The 21,472-nt window shown below is 45.3% G+C and overlaps 1 protein-coding gene and 1 pseudogene across 1 annotated transcript; both read right to left on the bottom strand.

Annotated features, from left to right (window-relative positions):
• Positions 1-5,525: 5,525 nt before the first annotated feature.
• LOC124689987 lies at positions 5,526-6,444 on the bottom strand (annotated as a pseudogene).
• A 12,075-nt stretch (positions 6,445-18,519) lies between these two features.
• Positions 18,520-19,867, bottom strand: LOC124687006 (xyloglucan endotransglucosylase protein 7-like). Its single transcript, XM_047220862.1, has 3 exons — positions 19,633-19,867; positions 19,419-19,519; positions 18,520-19,307 (listed from the first exon to the last, which is right to left on the bottom strand). Exons 1-3 carry the CDS (start codon positions 19,805-19,807, stop codon positions 18,720-18,722), a joined length of 864 nt encoding a protein of 287 aa, XP_047076818.1. The 5' UTR covers positions 19,808-19,867; the 3' UTR covers positions 18,520-18,719.
• Positions 19,868-21,472: the final 1,605 nt, after the last annotated feature.

Here is a 21,472-nt window from a genome sequence, read left to right as displayed (position 1 = left end):
AGCCACGATACGGAAAACCTTCCGGAGACGCCGCCGCCGCCAATCCCATCTCGGGGATTCAGGAGATCGCCTCCGGCACCTGCCGGAGAGGGGAATCATCTCCCGGAGGTCTCTTCATCGCCATGATCGCCTCCGGATCGATGTGTGAGTAGTTCACCCCTGGACTATGGGTCCATAGCAGTAGCTAGATGGTCATCTTCTCCTCATTGTGCTATCATGTTAGATCTTGTGAGCTGCCTATCATGATCAAGATCATCTATTTGTAATCCTACATGTTGTGTTTGTTGGGATCCGATGAATATTGAATACTATGTCAAGTTTATTATCAATCTATCATATATGTTATTTATGTTCTTGCATGCTCTCCGTTGCTAGTACGAAGCTCTGGCCAAGTTGATACTTGTGACTCCAAGAGGGAGTATATATGCTCGATAGTGGGTTCATGCCTCCATTAAATGCGGGACGATGACGGAAAGTTCTAAGGTTGTGGATGTGTCGTTGCCACTAGGGATAAAACATCGATGCTTTGTCTAAGGATATTTGTGTTGATTACATTACGCACCATACTTAATGCAATTGTCTCGTTGTTTACAACTTAATACTCGGAGGGGTTCGGATGATAACTCTGAAGGTGGACTTTTTAGGCATAGATGCATGTCGGATAGAGGTCTATGTACTTTGTCGTAATGCCTCGATTAAATCTCATAGTACTCATCATGATATATGTATGTGCATTGTTATGCCTTCTTTATTTGTCAATTGCCCAATCGTAATTTGTTCACCCAACATCTGCTATCTTATGGGAGAGACACCACTAGTGAACTGTGGACCCCGGTCCTATTCTTTACATCTCGAAATACAATCTATCGCAATTGTTCTTTACTGTTCTTCGCAAACAACCATCATCTTCCACACTATACATCTAATCCTTTGTTTACAGCAAGCCGGTGAGATTGACAACCTCACTGTTACGTTGGGGCAAAGTTCTGTGATTGTGTTGTGCAGGTTCCACGTTGGCGCCGGAATCCCTGGTGTTGCGCCACACTACACTCCGCCACCAACAACCTTCAACGTGCTTCTTGGCTCCTACTGGTTCGATAACCTTGCTTTCTTACTGAGGGAAAACTTGCTGCTGTGCGCATCACACCTTCCTCTTGGGGTTCCCAACGGACGTGTCATCTACGCGCATCAACAACTAATGAAGCTAAAGGAACATTATTTGGATCAACATTAGATCTACCATTCACAAGCATAGACATAATAACATCAATCTTATCACTCAAGGAGGGGGTTTTTCAACAGAATTTACCTTCTTACCTTGTGGAGCTCTTTCCGTGTGCCATTCAGAATAATTTATCATCATATCATCAAGAAGCTTTGTTGCCGCCCCCAAAGTAATGGACATAAAGGTACCTCCAGAAGACTGAATCCAATAGGTTCCGCGAAGAAAAATTCAATCCTGCATAAAAGGTTTGGATGATCATCCAAGTAGCCAGTCCATGGGTTGTGCAATTCTTCACCAAAGATTTCATTCTCTCCCATGCTTGAGCAACATGTTCATTATCTAATTGCTTAAAATTCATTATGCTACTTCTCAAAGATATAATTTTAGCGGGAGGATAATATCTACCAATAAAAGCATCCTTACATTTAGTCCATGAATCAATACTATTTCTAGGCAGATAGCAACCAATCTATAGCTCTTCCTCTTAAGGAGAAAGGAAACAATTTTAATTTTATAATATCACCATCTACATCCTTATACTTTTGCATTTCACATAGTTCAACAAAATTATTAAGATGGGCAGCGAACATCATCGGAACTAACACCAGAAAATTGCTTTCTCATAACAAGATTCAGTAAAGCAGTTTTAATTTCAAAAAATTCTGCTGTAGTAGCAGGTGGAGCAATAGGTGTGCATAAGAAATCATTATTATTTGTGCTAGTGAAGTCACACAACTTAGTATTCTCAACAGTACCCATTTTAGCAGTAGTAAATAAAGTAAACTAAATAAACTAAATGCAAGTAACTAATTTTTGTGTGTTTTTGATATAGAGAACAAGACAATAAATAAAGTAAAACTAGCAACTAATTTTTTTGTATTTTGATATAAGAAGCAAACAAAGCAGTAAATAAAATATAGTAAAGCAAGACAAAAACAAAGTAAAGAGATTGGATGTGGGAGACTCCCCTTGCAGCGTGTCTTGATCTCCCCGGCAACGGCAGAAAAAGTGCTTGATGCGTGCAGTCGACACGTCCGTTGGGAACCCCAAGAGGAAGGTGTGATGCGTACAGTAGCAAGTTTTCTCTTAGAAAGAAACCAAGGTTTATCGAACCAGTAGGAGCCAAGAAGCACGTTGAAGGTTGATGGCGGAGGAGTGTAGTGCGGCGCAACACCAGGAATTCCGGCGCCAACGTGGAACCTGCACAACACAATCACAGAACTTTGCCCCACCGTAACAGTGAGGTTGTCAATCTCACCGGCTTGCTGTAAACAAAGGATTAGATGTATAGTGTGGATGATGATGGTTGTTTGCGAAGAACAGTAAAGAACAATTGCGATAGATTGTATTTCGGATGTAAAGAATAGGACCGGGGTCCACAGCTCACTAGTGGTGTCTCTCCCATAAGATAAGCAGATGTTGGGTGAACAAATTACAGATTGAGCAATTGACAAATAAAGAAGGCATAACAATGCACATACATATATCATGATGAGTACTATGAGATTTAATCGAGGCATTACGACAAAGTACATAGACCGCTATCCGAGCATTCATCTATGCCTAAAAACTCCACCTTCGAGGTTATCATCCGAACCCCTTCCGGTATTAAGTTGTAAACAACAGACAATTGCATTAAGTATGGTGCGTAATGTAATCAACACAAATATCCTTAGACAAAGCATCGATGTTTTATCCCTAGTGGCAACAAGACATCCACAACCTTAGAACTTTCTCGTCACTCGTCCCGCATTTAATGGAGGCATGAACCCACTATTGAGCATAAATACTCCCTCTTGGAGTCACAAGTATCAACTTGGCCAGAGCCTCTACTAGCAACGGAGAGCATGCAAGAACATAAATAACATATATGATAGATTGATAATAAACTGGACATAGTATTTAATATTCATCGGATCCCAAAAAACACAACATGAAGGATTACAAATAGATGATCTTGATCATGATAGGCAGCTCACAAGATCTAACATGATAGCACAATGAGGAGAAGACAACCATCTAGCTACCGCTATGGACCCATAGTCCAGGGGTGGACTACTCACACATCGATCCGGAGGCGATCATGGCGATGAAGAGACCTCCGGGAGATGATTCCCTCTCCGGCAGGGTGCCGGAGGCGATCTTCTCGAATCCCCCGAGATGGGATTGGCGGCGGCGGCGTCTCTGGAAGGTTTTCCGTATCGTGGCTCTCGGTACTGGGGGTTTCGCGACGAAGACTTTAAGTAGGCGGAAGGGCAGGTCAAGGGGCGTCACGAGGGGCCCACACAACAGGGCCGCGCGGCCAGGGCCCAGGCCGCGCCGCCCTGGTGTGTCGCCACCTCGTGGCCCCACTTCGTTTCCTCTCCGGTCTTCTGGAAGCTTCGTGCAAAAATAGGACCCTGGGCGTTGATTTCGTCCAATTCCGAGAATATTTCCTTACTAGGATTTCTGAAACCAAAAACAGCAGAAAACAAAGAATCGGCTCTTCGGCATCTCGTCAATAGGTTAGTGCCGGAAAATGCATAATAATGACATATAATGTGTATAAAACATGTGAGTATCATCATAAAAGTAGCATGGAACATAAGAAATTATAGATACGTTTGGGACGTATCACCAACCGCCAAAGCCCCCGAGGGACTGGGTCATTCCTCCTTCAGAGATTCGATGGTACTGGGGATTGCAGGACTCGCCTCACTTTGCCAACCACCACCGGTGCCCTGAATGAGATGCCGCCATATACCACACAACATGCATCAACAACCATCCTCCGAAACCCGTGAGTGTTTCCATGCGTCCAAGATGCCACATCACGGGATCCTCCGCCAACCACTACTCATGCCACACAAATAAACCTTGGTAATACATCACTGGTTCACATAAGGTCTGTCGTATAGAGCCAGTCACCGGCTCGAGCTCCAATTGTGACAAAACTCCAAGAATAGTGACTCCAAGAAGGTAGCGACATAAGTAATGCTGTTGTTATCTGATTCGGATCCAAAAGCTAGATCTAGGTTTTCACTTGGAGAATTAAACCACATATGATGGAGTGTATCGAGGCTCCTCGACGATTCCACCAATAAGGAAGCGGCATCCAAGGCATCACCGTCGCCGACACTGACCTAGTCGAGCAAGGCCTTAGACCAGAGCGCCACGGCACATCCGCATAGACCTAGCACCACCAAAAATGCGCCAGCGGGGGAACTTGTGTAGCCTGCCATCCTGCCAATAAATGCCACCACACTCCGCACATCGAGACCCAAATGGGATGACCAAGATACACACACCAGAAGAAGCTAGCCTATACTCGAAGGGCCCGTGCAACAACAACCGAGATCTACAGTGAGGACGCTCATATTTGTGACCGCCGAAGCACACACCGACCACCCTAGGCACAAGGCAGCGAGATGCCACCAAGACCACATGATGTTGCCGGATAGGAGCCAATACACATGCCAACTACACCATATGGAAGCACGTAAGACAAAAATATGTAAATGTATAGATATATTTACTTGTCTTTTAATTAAAATTTATGTTGTATATTACTCGTAAATGTGTATCACAACATCCAGATACAAGTATATTATGTACTTATTGGTACATATAGCTTGTCCAAAAGAAGTGAAAAGGGTAAACTCCATGCCCAAACAAATTAAACAAATTAACGTATATATTGCTCATCCATATGTATCATGGTGTCCAACTATACAACTATATATGTATGTATAGGCTCGAAAACCATCACTGTATATTTAAAAAAAATTCAAAACCAGCGGTACAAAGTTTGAAAAAAAAAATCTTGTTGTAGACAATGCTGTGATCTAAGTACGTGCACAATTTCAAGTCGAAATACCATATATTCGGGGCTGTGCAAAAATGACAAAATTTGATACCTACTACAGATTTCAAAATCTCCAAATCTGTCAGATTTTGACATTTTTGTGCATCTCCGATTATGAGGTATTTCGAGTTGAAATTTTGCAAATACGTGGATCGCAACATTACCTACATCAAGATTTTTTATCTAACTTTTTTCAAAACTTTAAAGTATCATTGTCGATTTTTCTTAAAAAACGAGGTATGTGTAGCTCGAGCTACAAAAATCCACACTCGGCTGTTCAAAAGAAATATAATTACAAGATAATATGGAGCAAAAGGGATAAAAGTCCATGGGCAAACAGAATTAATCAAGTCCCAATCAATTCTTGGGGACAACATATACTAGTGTGGTAGCTCCTCTTCATCCTTGGTGAGTGTATAAGAATTAATGGCGGTCGATCCATCAATACTGCTGCTACTACTGCTGCAGGTAGCACTCTTTGCCGGGCACCTTGCCGCCCCTGTAGTCGTCGCAGTAGTTGTAGATCCTGTACTTGCTCTGCAGGTCCAGCATCTCCTTGTGGTGCCGAGGATCGAGCCCGGGGCAGTACTCCTGCCCTTGGCTGAATAGCCACGCGCAGCCGTAGACGCATTCTTCGCTGCCGTCACACGGGCAGACGTCGAGGACGAGGTCGCTGTAGCCGGCGACGAAGGGGGCTTGGCTCCAGTCGGTCTTGATCCGGCCGCCCTGCGTGGCCCAGTCCTCCGCCGCCCAGATGCTGGAGTAGCCGCGCATCGGCTGCGTCGTCGGGTAGGGGACGCCGTCGCTCGGAACACCCTGATGGCGGCACCGTCGACGTACCAGACGATCATGCAGGGTGTCCAGGAGATGGTGTAGTTGTGGAAGCCGTCGGTGGGGTCGAACCAGCCGGGCACGAACTGCATCTCCCTATTGCCCGTGCCGTTGGCGAAGACGTTGGTGTGCAGCGTGTAGGGCTGCCCGGTCTCGTTCCCCAGGAACTCGAAGTCGATCTCGTCATGGTACTTCCCTTCCGACGACGTCTGAATTACAGTAATACCATCGATTACTTCAAATCCAAATAGAGAAAATAAGTTAATAAATAATGATTTTTGATGTAGTAGCTAGTACGTAGTATGTGGTGACGGTGCCGGCCGAGTTGCCTGGGACCAGCTTGATGAAGTTAGACACGCTCCCGTAGATGAACTGCTTCTTTGTCCGAAGCAGGCAGAGACATGTTGAGGCTTTGGCCGTCGGGCGAGAACGCCGCGTTCTGGGGCTCCCACTCGATGGTGCAGTCGTCACGGAAGCTGGCGCCGGCGGGGCCGACGGCAGCCACGGAGACGACGAGCAGGAGAAGGGCTCTCGAGCGAGCCATCTTCTTCTTCCTTTTTTGTTTCTGTTCGGTTTTACTCGAGCTTCAGTTACCTATTCTGCTTTTGGAGTGCCACCAAGTGTGTGATGAAGATGCAGATGGAGCCAGGGGGCTTATATGCCCCTACCTGAACTTCTACGTGTTGCTGCAGATCTGTGCTGATTGTTTCAGGTCAAAAGAGAAGTTTTGGTATGCACGTAGGCTAGCTAGAACGGCATGATTATTCTCTCCAGATATTGCAGGCCAGCTTCGGTTCTTGCTAGGTTCAGGAACGCGTCGGCTTTGTATTCTCTGGTATTTTGACATGGTTAGTGTGTTCCCCACAACGTCGATTCGTACTCGCGACTCTTGGCTAGCTGTGGCCGGCGAAGAAGAAGCGAACCATGGCATTACATTGTTGGTTTCCATTTGGCACCTCGTTTGCGCCCGTTGACAGGAAGGAACTCGCGATTTGATTAATCGAGGATTCGTTTTGTTCCTTTCGGATCCGCGGCACGTTCAAAGGAGAGAAGTATAAACCTCATATTCTTGTCGGCCTGCAAGTTATTTTGGTACTAGAATATATGTGTGTGCGTTGTCTGCATACACGTAGCACTTTTTTTTTAGAACAATAGGAGTATAATATCTAAAAAATGCACACAATGCCGCCTTCATTCAGTTAGTGAGTTGTTTTTTCGATAATGAGAATATATTAACATCAAGAGATATACCAATTACACCCAGCCTCTGCAACAACGTAATACCCTAATGATAATATGGATGCACACAGCCAAAAAAAGAAGAAATAAACTAAGAAATAAAAAAGTCCCGCTACGGTATCCAGTCCTAGCAGCAGCAATACATCCACCACCAAGATAACACCTGAAATTCAGGCTCTCCAAAAGTGACGCCTCTAAGAAGGGAACAGTGCATAAGCGTTGTTGTCGCCCGATCAAAAGATCTTGGGTTTTCACCCTGAAGATAGTCCCCACTCTCGAAATAATGTCTTTAACAAGGCAATTGCCAGGCACAACCAATTAAGGCCAGGCCTTGGACTTTCACCCTGAAAGGTAAGACTCTGAACTTCACATGTGCTATCGCCCCCACTTGCATACTGCTGCTCCGAAACTAGAAAACCAAGCAAGTCCCTCAACATCACAGAGACTCGAACCTCCATTGCTAGCCCTCCAATCTGGCCTTCATGATATTCTCCTCCTCTGATTTCACCATGAATCAGAATGTCATCTGATGGCAACACATAACAGAGCTTCGCGCCGCTCCTTCCAGAACAAAACAATCGGAATAAAAGCATGGGCACCCGTTCCAGCAAACTCCAGGCAAAAGATGGACTGTTACATTCACCATCGGAGCCTTCCGGAACTCATCACTCTGGCTAGATGAAGAATTGAGTACATGAATTAAACAACATCTCACTTACCTCTAGGGGAGGGTTTGGTAGTGCATGAGAAAAGGAGGAATCTTGATCTTGTTCTGGATGTTACAAGGGGAAACCCCATGTAGCTAGGGTTGGGTCATCGGGGGTCTCGATCTGGTCATGGGTCTCCTGCAAAAATTTCGGGGCAAGGGGGTATGTGAGACAAGAGGTGGGGCTGCAAGGGACTTTGGGCGGGCAACACTCAGAGATGTCGAAGTCGATGCCATGGCAGTTGGCGACGAACGGCGTGTGGATTCAGACATTCATTTGTCGGCAGACCATAAGCTGGAGTAGGCCTACAACAGGAAAAGAATTTGTAGAAATTTCAACTGAAATTCGCGAAATTGACGGATGTTCACAAGAGCCGAGAAAAGGCCCATATCATCTGATTTTTTTTTTTTGGGACAACCTGGTCCGCATAGCACAGGCATCCTTTGATCGTTTTGTTAGAGCATGTACAATGGTGGAGAAGACATGTCTTCTCTTAGCCATCCACCTCATCTAGAGAAAGCAATAGATATAAGTTGTACAACGCATTATCCCTTCTTGTCATCTCCATAAATTAATGATACTTGATTCATTTATGGTAAGAAATTAATTTGCCAAGGGAAGACAAATGGTACAACCCATAAAATAGTGTTCCCTTATTTTCTTAGGGATCATCCCTTAGCTAAGAAAAAAAAGACAACCTTCTCTTCCTTATTTATCTCTCCTCCAACTAAACAAAAATCCTACATGGCAGCTCTAAGGGAAGGATGACATCATCTCATTGCATATGCCCTTAGGTTCCCCGTGATTCCTGGAGTGACCAGGCGGCTGCGGTGTTGGTGTGAGCATGGCTGGCGACGAAAGTGGACGCAGCAATGGCGGGGGCAACAAGAGGAGTGAGCAGAAGGATGGAAACAATGGCCGCTGTGAACGTCCAGACGACGATGACAAAGAAAGAGGCGGCAGAGCCGCCGGCCGGAGTGACGAGGCTGACGCCGTGGTGCGCAACGGTGGTTCAGGTGAGTTTTCAGCTCACTGTTCAATATATAGATGAGTTACTTGATTAAGTAGGTTCATCTTCAATCTTCATGAAGACCAGCACTGTCAAGTTGTTGCGCAATTTTTGTAGATGAAGTACGTACATATATAGACAGGCACATGATTATAATTTCAGTTTCAGTTCGTTGACAGTAGGAGTTGTTGTGCAAATTTCGAGGTCTTAGCACATGATTACAGTTTCAGTTCGTTGACACTAGGTGCTGTCGAGTGAATAACATTACCGAGTTGAGTCTTAGCACATGATTACAGTTACGGTTTGTTGATATTTACAAGCTGTCAACTGAATCTTACTGAGTTTTTTTTAAAACTCAATATATACTAGGTCCGCAAACCGCCTCATTAAAAACCTTTCAGCCCCCTTCGGTACCGTAGAAGGAAATGTGAACTTACAGAAACAGTTACATAGCTGGGTTACAATCAGCACTAAGGTTGTGAACAAGGAAATCCGGTGGCTCGACATTCGAGGTAAAAGACCCCTCCTAGAAGCACGTATACTTTGCACAACAATGAGCCACCTGGTTTGCCTCGCGCCGGATATAAACTACATTACAGGAGATAAAAGAGAAACTAAGATCCCTAATCTCCTCCAGGATTGGACAAATCACAAACCTATCCACCTGACCTTTTTGCCAACACTTCACCAACTCGGCACAATCAACCTCAAAAATAACCTGAGTAAAACCTCTCTCCGTAGCATACATAAAAGCATCTATGAGAGCCAAGGCTTCAATCGTCACTGGGTCTGAAATTCCAATATAGGACTTGCACATTGCACCATAAAATCCAGTAGCATCTCGTGCCACTAATCCAGATGCGTCCAAATTTAGTTCCACCTGAATACCTCCGTCCGAATTGATTTTGCTAAAATCACCGGGAGGCCCATGCCAAGTGCAAGTCGGTCTCGGAGGTTTTGAGCTTCTTTGCTCCTTCGGAATTTCCAAAGTATGCATAGCTTCATTAATAAAATCCATGGACTTTGACGGTTAAAAACTGCCTCACCATGGGTCACCTTATTCCTTGATGTCCAAATGGTATACATCACCGAAATAATTCTTGCAATATCCTTCTCCGAAAAAAGAGAGCGACATAAAATGTCCCTTTCCCACGTAGAACGATGCAACCTTGGTAGTTTCACCAACAAAATATATTTTGCAACTGCCCAAAACATCTGTGCATGATTGCATTCGATCAAAGCATGAAACATACTTTCAGATTTTACTTTGCATATACCACACAAGTGCTATCAACCATGACATGCCGCCGTGTAAGGGTCCCATAATCGGGCAAAATTCCTCAAAGAACCCTCCACCAAAACACACACACTTTTGGAACAACACAAAGCTTCCATAATCTCTTCCAAACATCAGTCTCCGTCGAAGATGAAGGAGGAGCATCAATTCCAGCCAGATCGTCAGCCTGACCCTTTGCCACAATCGCTCTATAAGCAGATCTGACAGAGTAAATACCAGATTTCTCATGAGCCCATGCAAGAAAATCCCCTCACCTCCATTATATCTCAGAGGTATTCTAACAATTGCATCTGCATCAGGCGCAAAGAACAACTCTCGAATCTTGGGTACATTCCACTGATGATTCATAGTAATAAGCTCATTCACCATTATCACATCATCATCATCCTATAACCGACCCATTATCTTCATAGAAATAGACCCCGGAATCCAACTATCCTTCCAAATGGAAATAGTCTCACCCGAGCCCACTCTTTTGATCAAACCTATCTTCAAAGTTTCTCTGCCTGCCAAGATGGCTTGCCAAGTTCTGGAAGCAGCCCTTGGCGCAGTAACCTCCATGAAATTACAGTTATGGTAGTACCTTGTTTGGAGAACTTGAGCACACAAATAATTTGGATTTGTGATTAATCTCTATGCTTGCTTCCCCAACAAAACCACAATAAAATCTAGCATATCCCTAAAACCCATACCACCTTGGTTTTTCAGAATAGCCAATTTGTTCCAGGTGATCCAATGCATAGATCGTTTATCGAGATTTCCACTCCACCAAAAACCTCCCATCAAAGAATTAAACTTCTTGCATGTTCCCTTTGAAATTTGGAAACAGCTCATGCTAAATGTAGCCTTGGCCTGAATAACTGACTTTAAATAGGCCTGTTTTCATGGATAGGACAAGTTCTTCTCTGCCCAACCATTGATACTACTGCGAGCACTGCCAATAATATATTCAAACACTTCACTTGTTAGCTTGCCAACTGCAATAGGCAAACCAAGATACTTCTCGCTAAAAGCCTCAGTCTGAATATTCAACACTTGCTTCACCTCCGTTCTATGAGCTTCACAAGTACACGTACTGAAAAAGATGGCACTTTTCTCCCTGTTAACTCTCTGTCCCAAAGCTTCATTATAGAGACAAAGTATCTCATCCAACCGCATTGCGCTGGCACTATTATCATTGATAAAGATCAAGCTATCATCGGAAAATAAAAAATGTGAAATCCATGGTGATTTGTTGCAAACTCGCACTCCTCAGAACGCCCATACCAAAATTATGAAGCAGAGTTGTTACACCTTCAGAGCATAGTAAAAACAAATAAGGCGAAATCGGGTCTCCCTGTCTAATTCCACAGGAAGGAAAAAATGCCTCAAGAAGGCCACCATTAACCTTGATAGCAAACCTGACAGTAGACACACATCTCATATTTAGCTGGACTAAAGGCTGTGGAAATCCCAGCTTCAACATCATAGCTTCAAGAAAAGGCCATTCAACTTGGTCATAAGCCTTCATCATATCAAGTTTAACTGCACAATGATCCTTCTTGCCTTTTTTTTTCTTTTCATTGTATGAATGCACTCAAAAGCCACCAAAACATTATATGTTATCAAACGATCAGGAACAAAAGTAGATTGCTCCTGACTAATGGTATACTCCAAAACTGGACTCATTCTATTTGCCACCGTCTTAGTAGCCATCTTGTATCAGACAGTGCATAGAGATATAGGTTTGTACTGTTTAATGGACTGTGGATTGCGCACCTTTGGAATCAAGGTTATGGATGTATTGTATATTGACTCAGGTACCTCTCCCACTTCATTGAGAAATCCCAGTACTGCTGCAGTAAGACTTTCGCCTATAAGGTCCCAATGCCTTTGAAGAAACCTGTTGTAAACCCATCAACCCCTGGAGCTTTAGAAGGATGCATCTCTAACAGTGGCTTCTTAACCTCATCTAGGATGAATTCTTCACTCAATTTATCTCGATCATCTTGTAAAACCTTTTTCTGGACATGGTCTAAAAGACCACCCATCACAGGGTACCATCTGAGGTATACAAGTCCGTATAGAAAGTTTGGATCTCCTCTCTCACGGATTCTGCATCATCACACCAAGAGCCATCACTGCGATGCAAGGTAGTGATAGTATTAATTCTTTTTCGTTGAGCTGCATAAACATGGAAAAAAGCAGTGTTGCGGTCTCCAGAGTTTAGCCAATTTATTCTTGATCTCTGCTTAATCCATATTTCTTCCTAATATAGTGTGTCATTTATCCTCTCCATCAATTTCTTTTCTTCAGACAATGGGCCTCTACCCACAGATTGCATTCGAAACCTCTCAAGTTCTTTCCTCATATTATCAAGTTTCTTTTTAAAATTCCCAAAAGTGGCTGTACCCTAGGCATCTAGGCCGGTCTGCATACATTTTAGAGTATTAGCAAAACCGCCCATCCGATTACATTTGTTTGCTCCCTCCGAGAGTTGGCGCACAACCTGATCATAATCTCCATGAGTTTGCCAAACATTTTCATAGTGAAAAGTGTGTCCCCCCGCCGGCCTTATGTTGCAATGTGTCCTCAACTCAGTAACCACCATGCAATGATCAGACTGAACTATACTCACATGCTTTATCTTAACCACTTGAAACTGCTGTAAGAGTGTTGCATTGCCCAAAGATCTATCTATCCGAGCTTTAACATTTGCTCTTCCTTCTTTCCTATTATCCCAGGTATAAGGCAGACCTGAAAAACCCAAATCTTGCATTTCACAATCCTCCACTGCTTCTCTGAAGTTCCTCATCTGCCATTCATCTCTAGGATGCTCACTAAAATGTTCAGTAGCATGCAAAGGTTCATTAAAGTCACCACAACATAACCACGGAAGATTTCGGAGCGCATGAAGATGTCTCATCAACGTCCAAGTATTATGCCTATTCTCACGCCTGGGCTCACCATATATTAAACATCCACGGAGGAATATACCCATTTTTTCCTGCACCACCACGTCTATATGATGTGCATTATAACTCTTCAAGTCGATTGTAACTGAATACGACCAGAAAATACCAATTCCACCACTTAGACCATCACTATCAACAGCAAATCCAAATCCTCCGGCAAAACCAAAGGTGCTAGCTAAATTCTCAGCACATTTTCCTTCGATCTTTGTTTCCATTACAAAGAGCAAAGTGGGATCTAACTGATTCACTAATCCGCGAAACTCTCGAACTGCCTCGTGGTTCCCAAGCCCACGACAGTTTAGTCCTGCACAATTCATTGTTCCGGACGCGGCTGCTCTGCAGCTCGCGCCGATGAACTAGCATGTGTCGGTGCCACTTTTTTCTTCTTAGGGTCTGGGGTGACCCCACCTTTTTTGTTAACACTCCTAGTAGTTCCCTCCCTCTTGGATCCCGCAATTATTGAATCATAAACAGTCAGTGCTTTAACAGTATCCATAGGGCTAGTTTGCTGCCAAAAAAGACCCCTAGCAAACGGTGCCCGTCTCCCACCTCTCCCCATTGGTTGTCTCACTGGTTCAGAATGTTTAGGAGGGACGGTTTTGCCATTTTGCTCCACTCCAGAATCATCTGCTTCAAACACCTCATTGTCCCGAACCTCATAAGCAAAATCTGCATAGCCCCCCTCAGCAAACGGTGGGCCATTGATCTTCTTTTTCTCATACGGAGCACGTAATGCCGGGCTCCAAGGCAATTTTCCTTCTTCATCCCTCTCAGTTGGTGTCGGACAAGTAAGGAAAGAGTGGCCCAACAAACCACATGAAAAGCAGAAGTACGGTAAAAATTCATACTGAACATCATACCAGAAAGTTGTCTTCAAACGCACTGAATCCACACCAATACAGCGCTGAATCGGCTCATTAACTTTCATGAAAGTTCTGGCGCGTAGGAAACGTCCTACTACATGACCTTCTTTATTTGTGTCCAGATGCACAAATTCTCCACACTTTCTCGCAATCTTTTCACCCCATTCAGCATTCATCTTGTTATAAGGGAGGTTCAAGACACGAATCCAAATTCGTAATCATATCTATCGGATATCGACTTCCATCAAAGGTTTCCAGGACCACTGCAAATTTTGACACAGTCCACGGCGAGCGCTCCCACACACGATCGCGATCCCATTCACATCCAAATTCAGCGATGAACAAATTTGGTCCACCATCACGGAACACCAATCCCTTCGGATTACCCCATGCAGGACGCAGAGCTTCAGCAATAGTATTGTAATGGAATTTTTTGGAGCTAGGATCTTGCCTGCCAACGCCCATATGGGCTTTCCAACTTCTTCCTCCTCGTCATCAATGATCATCTTATCCGCCTCGGCGACGGTCAATTTCAGGTTACCCATCATCGCCTCCATAGATTCACTAGCCTTCCCCGACGCTGAAGCATTCGAGTCCAGGCCTGATCCAGATGGATCCTTCGCTGGTTCTGTTGCCACCATGGTGTAGAAGAACACCCGGCTTCCCCAATCCAATCGCCCCTTCTCCGCTGGCGTGGAGGCCACAAAACCCGACGGGAGAAGGACACAAGGATCTCGCTCCGCTCAACCTTGCACTCCTCCGCACAGGAGAACCCGCTTTCCACCGGCGAACACCGGTGGCCAGAGGTTCGCGCCGTCTTAGAAGTCACTAGAAACCCTAATCGCCTCCAGGGAGCCGAAGCGGTATTTCCGGACATACAAAAATGTAAGTTATCTTACCAAGTTGAGTAGCACACGGAACGCTGCACCCTGACACCATCTTGGAATGTTGAGGCCTCAGTTGGGCACATATATTTAATTGAGCTCTCATAATAAATTGGACGTAACAAAATTTCGAATTTCTTGAAACTTTTCAAACAAATTGACCAAAAGGTTCAAACGAGTGTATTCATATTTGTGCAAAAATATTTGAATTTTTTCTTCGAAATTTCGTTCTTTTCTCAAAATTCCCGAATCTCCAAGAGGGACGAATTTTAAATATGAATGTTTTTTAATTCATATCATTTTTCCATGGTCATTTGTGCAACATGTTGTGAATTTTGTGAGATTATATAGTTCTTATGTTTAAAGATACTATTGGTGTGATACGATCATGACTCTACGGTAGTATTGCAAATTTTTAAGTACAGAAATACATGTTTTTTTGTTTAATGTATGAAATATATTCACCGTATGAAACATGTTCGTACATGCATTTATTTTTTATTTGGATGATCCACTAGCTTGCTGATGTTCCGCAGTGTTCAAAGAGATGGGAGTCTCTAGCTTAAACTGGAATGTCGATGAAAACATATATGCGCCTGATGGTGATGATGATTCTAGTTCTGAGGATGGATCCTTATCATCCTAACAAAATGTACCTCCAGAGGATGGCCACCTTGGTGCTCATAACGAGCACAATGGTCACGAGTCAGCGTACTCGGAGAAAATGAATGAAGTTGATTATTTGTTGCATGGCAACCAATAAATGCAAATAATAAAAGTAAATCTTACATTCTTTGTTTTTAGTGTAGGTGGTAGCCGGTGCTCACAATGATCATGAGTATATATCAAGGTTATTCAGATATGGAAGTTGGGCATGCTCAAGATAGCCTAGAAGTATTGCATCGAAAGAAATTGTATTTGGAAAATAGGAGTGAAGTATGTACTCCCTCCATTCTATGAAAAGTGTCTTAACTTTTTATAAATTTCGATGTATCTAGTGTCTAGATACATTCAAATTTAGACAAATTAAGACATATCTAGATATATCAAAATTTAGACATATCAAGATCAATTTAGACAAATTAAGACATATCTAGATACATGTAAACTTAGACAAAATTAAGACATATTTCATGGAACGAAGGGACTAGATTATTTAAGTATGATAAATAATGAATGTAATCATTGAAATGGCAACTTATATTTTTTTTTATTACTGGTGTAGGTGATATCCGGTGCTCACTATGAGTATGAACATGACGTTAAGAGTAATGAAGATAAGCAACAATCACTGGATAGGTACTTGAGAATAATGGGCATGGCATTTTTTTTTTCGAAATGGGGGCACCCAGCTTCTGCATCCAAAGAATGCACACGGCTTTTTTTATTAGATTATTCACGAACCTTACAAGAAACAATACAAAAGACCAATCTCGAAGCAACCTAACTATACCTACAGTGGGATGAAGAGGGTGACAATACACCAACTCACATCAACCAAAACTAAATGCCTTCCCAAACCGCCCAATAGCAGGTGAGAAGCACATCCAGTCAAGCAGACTCTCAGCGTACGCCAACGCCCACGCCACAGGAGCTGCTCCCGCCGTCTTCCTCGACTCCATCTTCAAGAGAGATCATCGCATTAACCTTGCAAGACCTACCGTCGATGCCACCATGACGCCAGACGGCTCCACCATCCTGCACCTATACATCATCCCGCATCTGTCGTTGATACCCTGCAGCACCATGCCGCTGAGACACAGCGCCAACAATGTGGTAGATGAACACCACTCCACCGAGAACCGCCAACATCCAGCAGCTGCTCCAAAACCGATGCTCCAGGAGGTAGAACGACGCAGGGCGCGCCGCCATCGTCCGATCCGGGAGACCCGGACCTAGGGTTTCCCCCGGAGCAGCACAAGTGAGAGACCGCAGACTGCGACGACGATGCCTTTAAGAAGGTAGCGGCGCGAAACGGCATCTTTCGTGTGGTACAATAGCTATGCGAGAGAGCATGGCTTCAGCATTAGAAATAGGAAGGTGAAGCGAGGGAAGGGTCTTCGGCAGAAATACGATTAAGGCGATATGTCCGTTCGAGTGAAGTGAAACGTCTGGAGAAGTCCTTAACCATGGAAGGACGCAGCCATAGGCCAAGACGCGAGACTCGCTGCAACTACAAAGCGCGTCTCACGGTGAAGCGTGATATATCCCGTGGAGTCTGGATTGTAAAAGGTTTTAACGACAATCACAACCATGTCTTGGCTAGGCCGGACGAAGTCCCGTTTTTTCGGTTTCATAGAAAGATTAGGAGTCTCCAGAGTGCTGATATATTATCATCGGGAGAAGCTGGGATGAGAAAGAATGTGACTATGAATCACTTCACCCGCAAAAATGGCAAGTGTGACGATGTAGGAAAAGACAAGCGACCAAGCCGGCAGGTGTGCGGCGCTTGCAATATTCCAGGTCATAACAGACACAACAAAATATGCAAACTACATCCGAAGTAAGTTTATGTTAGCTTTGTTGCTTACTTGAATCTACAATAGTTCCTCCATACTAAGAGCATGTCTAACAGACCCCTTAAAAGGCCCAACCCCGTAAAATAACCGTCGATATACGGGGTAGAGCTCTACCCGGCCGTCTAGCAAACCCCGTAAATCAGCCCTTTGTCTCGAATTTTTACAGTTTTGGCTACGGGGCGGCTTCTCACCCCCTACTTGTGCGGGGTGGGAGGGGGAATACAAGGCCAACCCCTCACCCGTGGCGGGCTGAAATTTCAGCAGATAGCAACTGCTCCTGCGCATGACCGCGCCGGAATCCGGCCAAATTCCAGCGAGTTGCGGCCGAGGGTGGCGGCACGGGGGCTAAGAACGGTGGCGCGCGAGACTGGGGCGGCGGCAGCGCGGCATGGCAGCGCGTGGCCGGAGCGGGAGCGGGCGCGGCCGGCGTGGGGGCGGCCGGAGCGGGCGCGGCCAGGGGCGGCGGAGGCCGGAGCGGGCGCGGCCAGGGCGGCGGCGGCCGGAGCGGGAGAGGGCGCAGCCGGAGCGGGCGTGGCCGGCCGTGGCTCGCACGCGGCCGTGGCGGGCGGCGGCTCGAGCTCACGCTCGTCCGTGGCGGGCGGGGGCGGGCGGCCTTGGGCCGGCGGCGGCGGCCGACGGGCAGGCGCGGCGGCTGGGGGCGGCCGGGGCAGGGACGGGGCAGGGGCTGGGCTAGAGGAGGAGGAAGGAGAGGAGGAAGAAGGGGAAAAAATCTAATTTAGCATATTTTAGGAATATTCCCTTTTACAGTTTAGACATAAGGGGTCTGCTAGCTCGGACGAGTTTTCGGCCGGTCAAAATCGAATACAGGACCTGTACTCGAGTTATACGGGGTAGAAATTTAGGGGATCTGTTAGACATGCTCTAAATTTTGAAGTCTTATGCAGCAATACGATACAAGAGGAAAAGTAGAAGCGGAGCTTTATTTGTCAGTGGCGGAGATCAACTTTTGCATAGAAGATTGATGGTTGCTTGAGGAAATTTAGAATCACCATTTTCATATCACGTCCTTATGTTCGAGATTGTAATTTTCTTGTCACTAGTAAGTGTTCCATTTGTTGAACGACAAGATGTGGTGCTGTAGAATATACTCATAAAAAAGAGCTCCAAAATATGTTGCTGTAGAATATATATTCGAAAAGAAAAGGAGCTCCAAGCTCTTATATTGATTCAAGAAAAATATATATGACCCCTTACAAACAAAAGAACAAACGTTTAAATATAGATAGAATCGAAAAGAGAACTCCAAAAATAGTCTATGGACAAACATTGGGAAATATAATCAACATGCATGAGCGGCGAGCACGAATGCCAGCCGTGGGTGTTGATTCAGTACTGGGGCAGGCTGCACTCGACGCCGGGCACCTTGCCGTCCTTGTAGTCCACGCAGTAGTCGTAGATCCTGTATTTCTCCTGTACCCACTGCATCTTCCAGCGCTGCTCGTCGGTGAGCCCGCCGCAGTAGGGCTGGCCGTAGGCGCCGGCGCAGCCGTAGATGCAGTCGCCGCCGTAGCACTCGCAGATGTCGAGGTCGATGCCGTGGTAGTTGGCGACGAAGGGGGAGTGGGTCCAGTCGGTCTTGACGCGGCCGCCCTGCGTGGCCCAGTCGTCGGCGGACCAGATGCTGGAGTAGGCGTACATGGGGCGGCTCGTCGGGAAGGCCACGCCGTTGCTCTCGCGGTAGTTGCGGAATACCCTGATGGGTAGGTCGTCGACGTACCAGACGATCATGCAGGGCGTCCAGGAGATGGTGTACTTGTGGTAGCCGTCGGTGGGGTCAAACCAGGGCACGAACTGCATCTCCTTGTTGCCAACGCCGTCGGCGTAGACGTTGGTGTGCAGGGTGTAGGGCTGCCCGGTCTCATTCCCCAGGAACTCGAAGTCGATCTCGTCATGGTTGTCTCCCACCGACGATAGCTACAGTTGATCCATCGATCATCGGAGAAATGTCAATGAATGTTGGTCATCTCTAGCTTAATTCAATCCTTGAGCAATACATGTGAAACAGAAAACGAAGAAGGTTCTTACGTAATATGTTGTGACGGTGCCGGCAGAGTTGCCCTTGACGAGCTGGATCCATGTGGAGACGGTCCCGTAGATGAACTGCCTCTTGGACCGGATCATCGAGCCTGACAGTCACGAAAATACAATCATGGAAATGGAATGAGATCGGTCTCATCAATCGACAAACCAAAGCGCTTGCATTGGTACAAGGAGGAGATTTCATTTAAGATCGACTGACCTGAGGAGTTGCTGACGAGGGCGAGGGAGAGGCTATTGCCAGCATCGTAAACCCAGCAGTTCTGGGGCTCCCAGGTCGCTTCGCAATCGTCGTTGAAGTTGCCGCCGGACACAAGCCCAAAAGCCAAGCAGGCAAGAAGAGCTAGCACCGGAATCAACGCTCCAGGCTTCCCCATCTTTTTGAGCTGGGTGATCGATCAATGACCTCTTTCACCTGTAGAATCAATGGTCTTCCTCTTCGTGTTCTTCAGAGCTTGAGAAATGGATGGGACATATATAGTGCGTAGCTCGAAACGTTCCAGGTGGTCAGGTAACATTATTATAGTGGGGACTAGGGAGAGACGACTTGTTGGATTGGAAGATGCATGTACACGAACAAATTTTCGAAGTGGTGATGCACGCACGTCGCGATATCTGTGGGACTGTGGATGCGCGTGGAATGATGAGGATGGTAAAGCAAAGGTGGTGGTGTCGCGGACACGTAGTTCAGGGAACCGACACATGACTTCGCTTTGGCAACGTGCCTGACATCCCAGGGAATACTTGTGCCGGACGTCTTGGCATCATAGCCGTTGCCCCTTCCGCCGGCATCATTGTTCTGCTGCCCGGCGACCGGAGTGAATCATTCTCTGCACATATGACGAAGCGAGTTACCAACCGTGACACGGACGATTGGACGAGAGATGCTCAAATACATTGAAAATCTCTATACAGGTTCTTATTAGTTTTTTGGTGGAACGATGGCCTAATCGGGCCTCGGTTACGTGTTTATATTAGGTGAGAAAAACCCTCACTGTGGCATACAGTAACACGGATAACTAATACGTATAGGAAACATATTACAACTCTAACAGCCCCCCTTAATCTAACCTTCTGAGAGGTTTAGATTACGCTTAAACTCATTTAATTTTTTTTACAGGTAAGACCTTTGTAAAACCATCTGCGACCTGATCTTTATTGGAGATGAACTTGATGTCAAGCAACTTGTCTGCAACTCTTTCTCTAACAAAGTGATAGTCAACTTCAATGTGCTTAGTACGAGCATGGAACACAGGATTTACTGATAAATACGTAGCACCAAGATTATCACACCAGAGAGATGGTCTTTCTTTAAGAGTGACTCCAAGTTCTCTAATCAAAGCTTCAACCCAAATCAACTCAGCTGTTGCATTGGCAACTGCCTTATATTCTGCTTCAGTGCTAGAGCGAGATAATGTGGCTTGTTTTCTGGCACTCCAAGAAATTAAGTTGGGACCAAAGAAGACAGCAAATCCTCCCGTAGAGCGTCTATCATCAAGACAACCTGCCCAGTCTGCATCTGAAAAAGCACTAAGAAGAGTAGATGATGACTTCTGAAATGTGAGACCAACCTTCAAGGTACCTTTGACATAACGTAGTATCCTCTTTGCAGCCGTCCAATGAGTGGTTGTGGGTGCATGAAGATATTGACATATTTTATTTACTGAGAAGCATAAATCAGGCTGTGTCAATGTCAAGTATTGTAGTGCACCAACTATGCTTCTATACTCAGTACTATCTTCAGGCCCTAGAGGAGTCCCATCGGTCAAGGATAGACTTTCACTGGTAGACAATGGTGTAGGACATGTTGTGCATTTACTCATACCAACTCTTCTAAGTAGATCAGCAGCATATTTTTCTTGACTTAGAACTAATCCACGTGAATATTTCTTCACTTCAATGCCCAAAAAGAAGTGCAAGTCACCTAAGTCCTTGAGTGCAAAGTTTTCATTCAAATCCTTAAGCAAAGCTGAGATAGCCTGATCTGAAGAACTTGTCACAATAATATCATCCACATAGATCAGCACAAATATAGTGATACC

The sequence above is a fragment of the Lolium rigidum genome, chromosome 2 (genome assembly GCF_022539505.1).
Source record: "Lolium rigidum isolate FL_2022 chromosome 2, APGP_CSIRO_Lrig_0.1, whole genome shotgun sequence".
NCBI lineage: Eukaryota > Viridiplantae > Streptophyta > Magnoliopsida > Poales > Poaceae > Lolium > Lolium rigidum.
The sequence above is the reverse complement of the archived record's forward strand: the minus strand, read 5'-3'. Positions and strand labels throughout refer to the sequence as shown.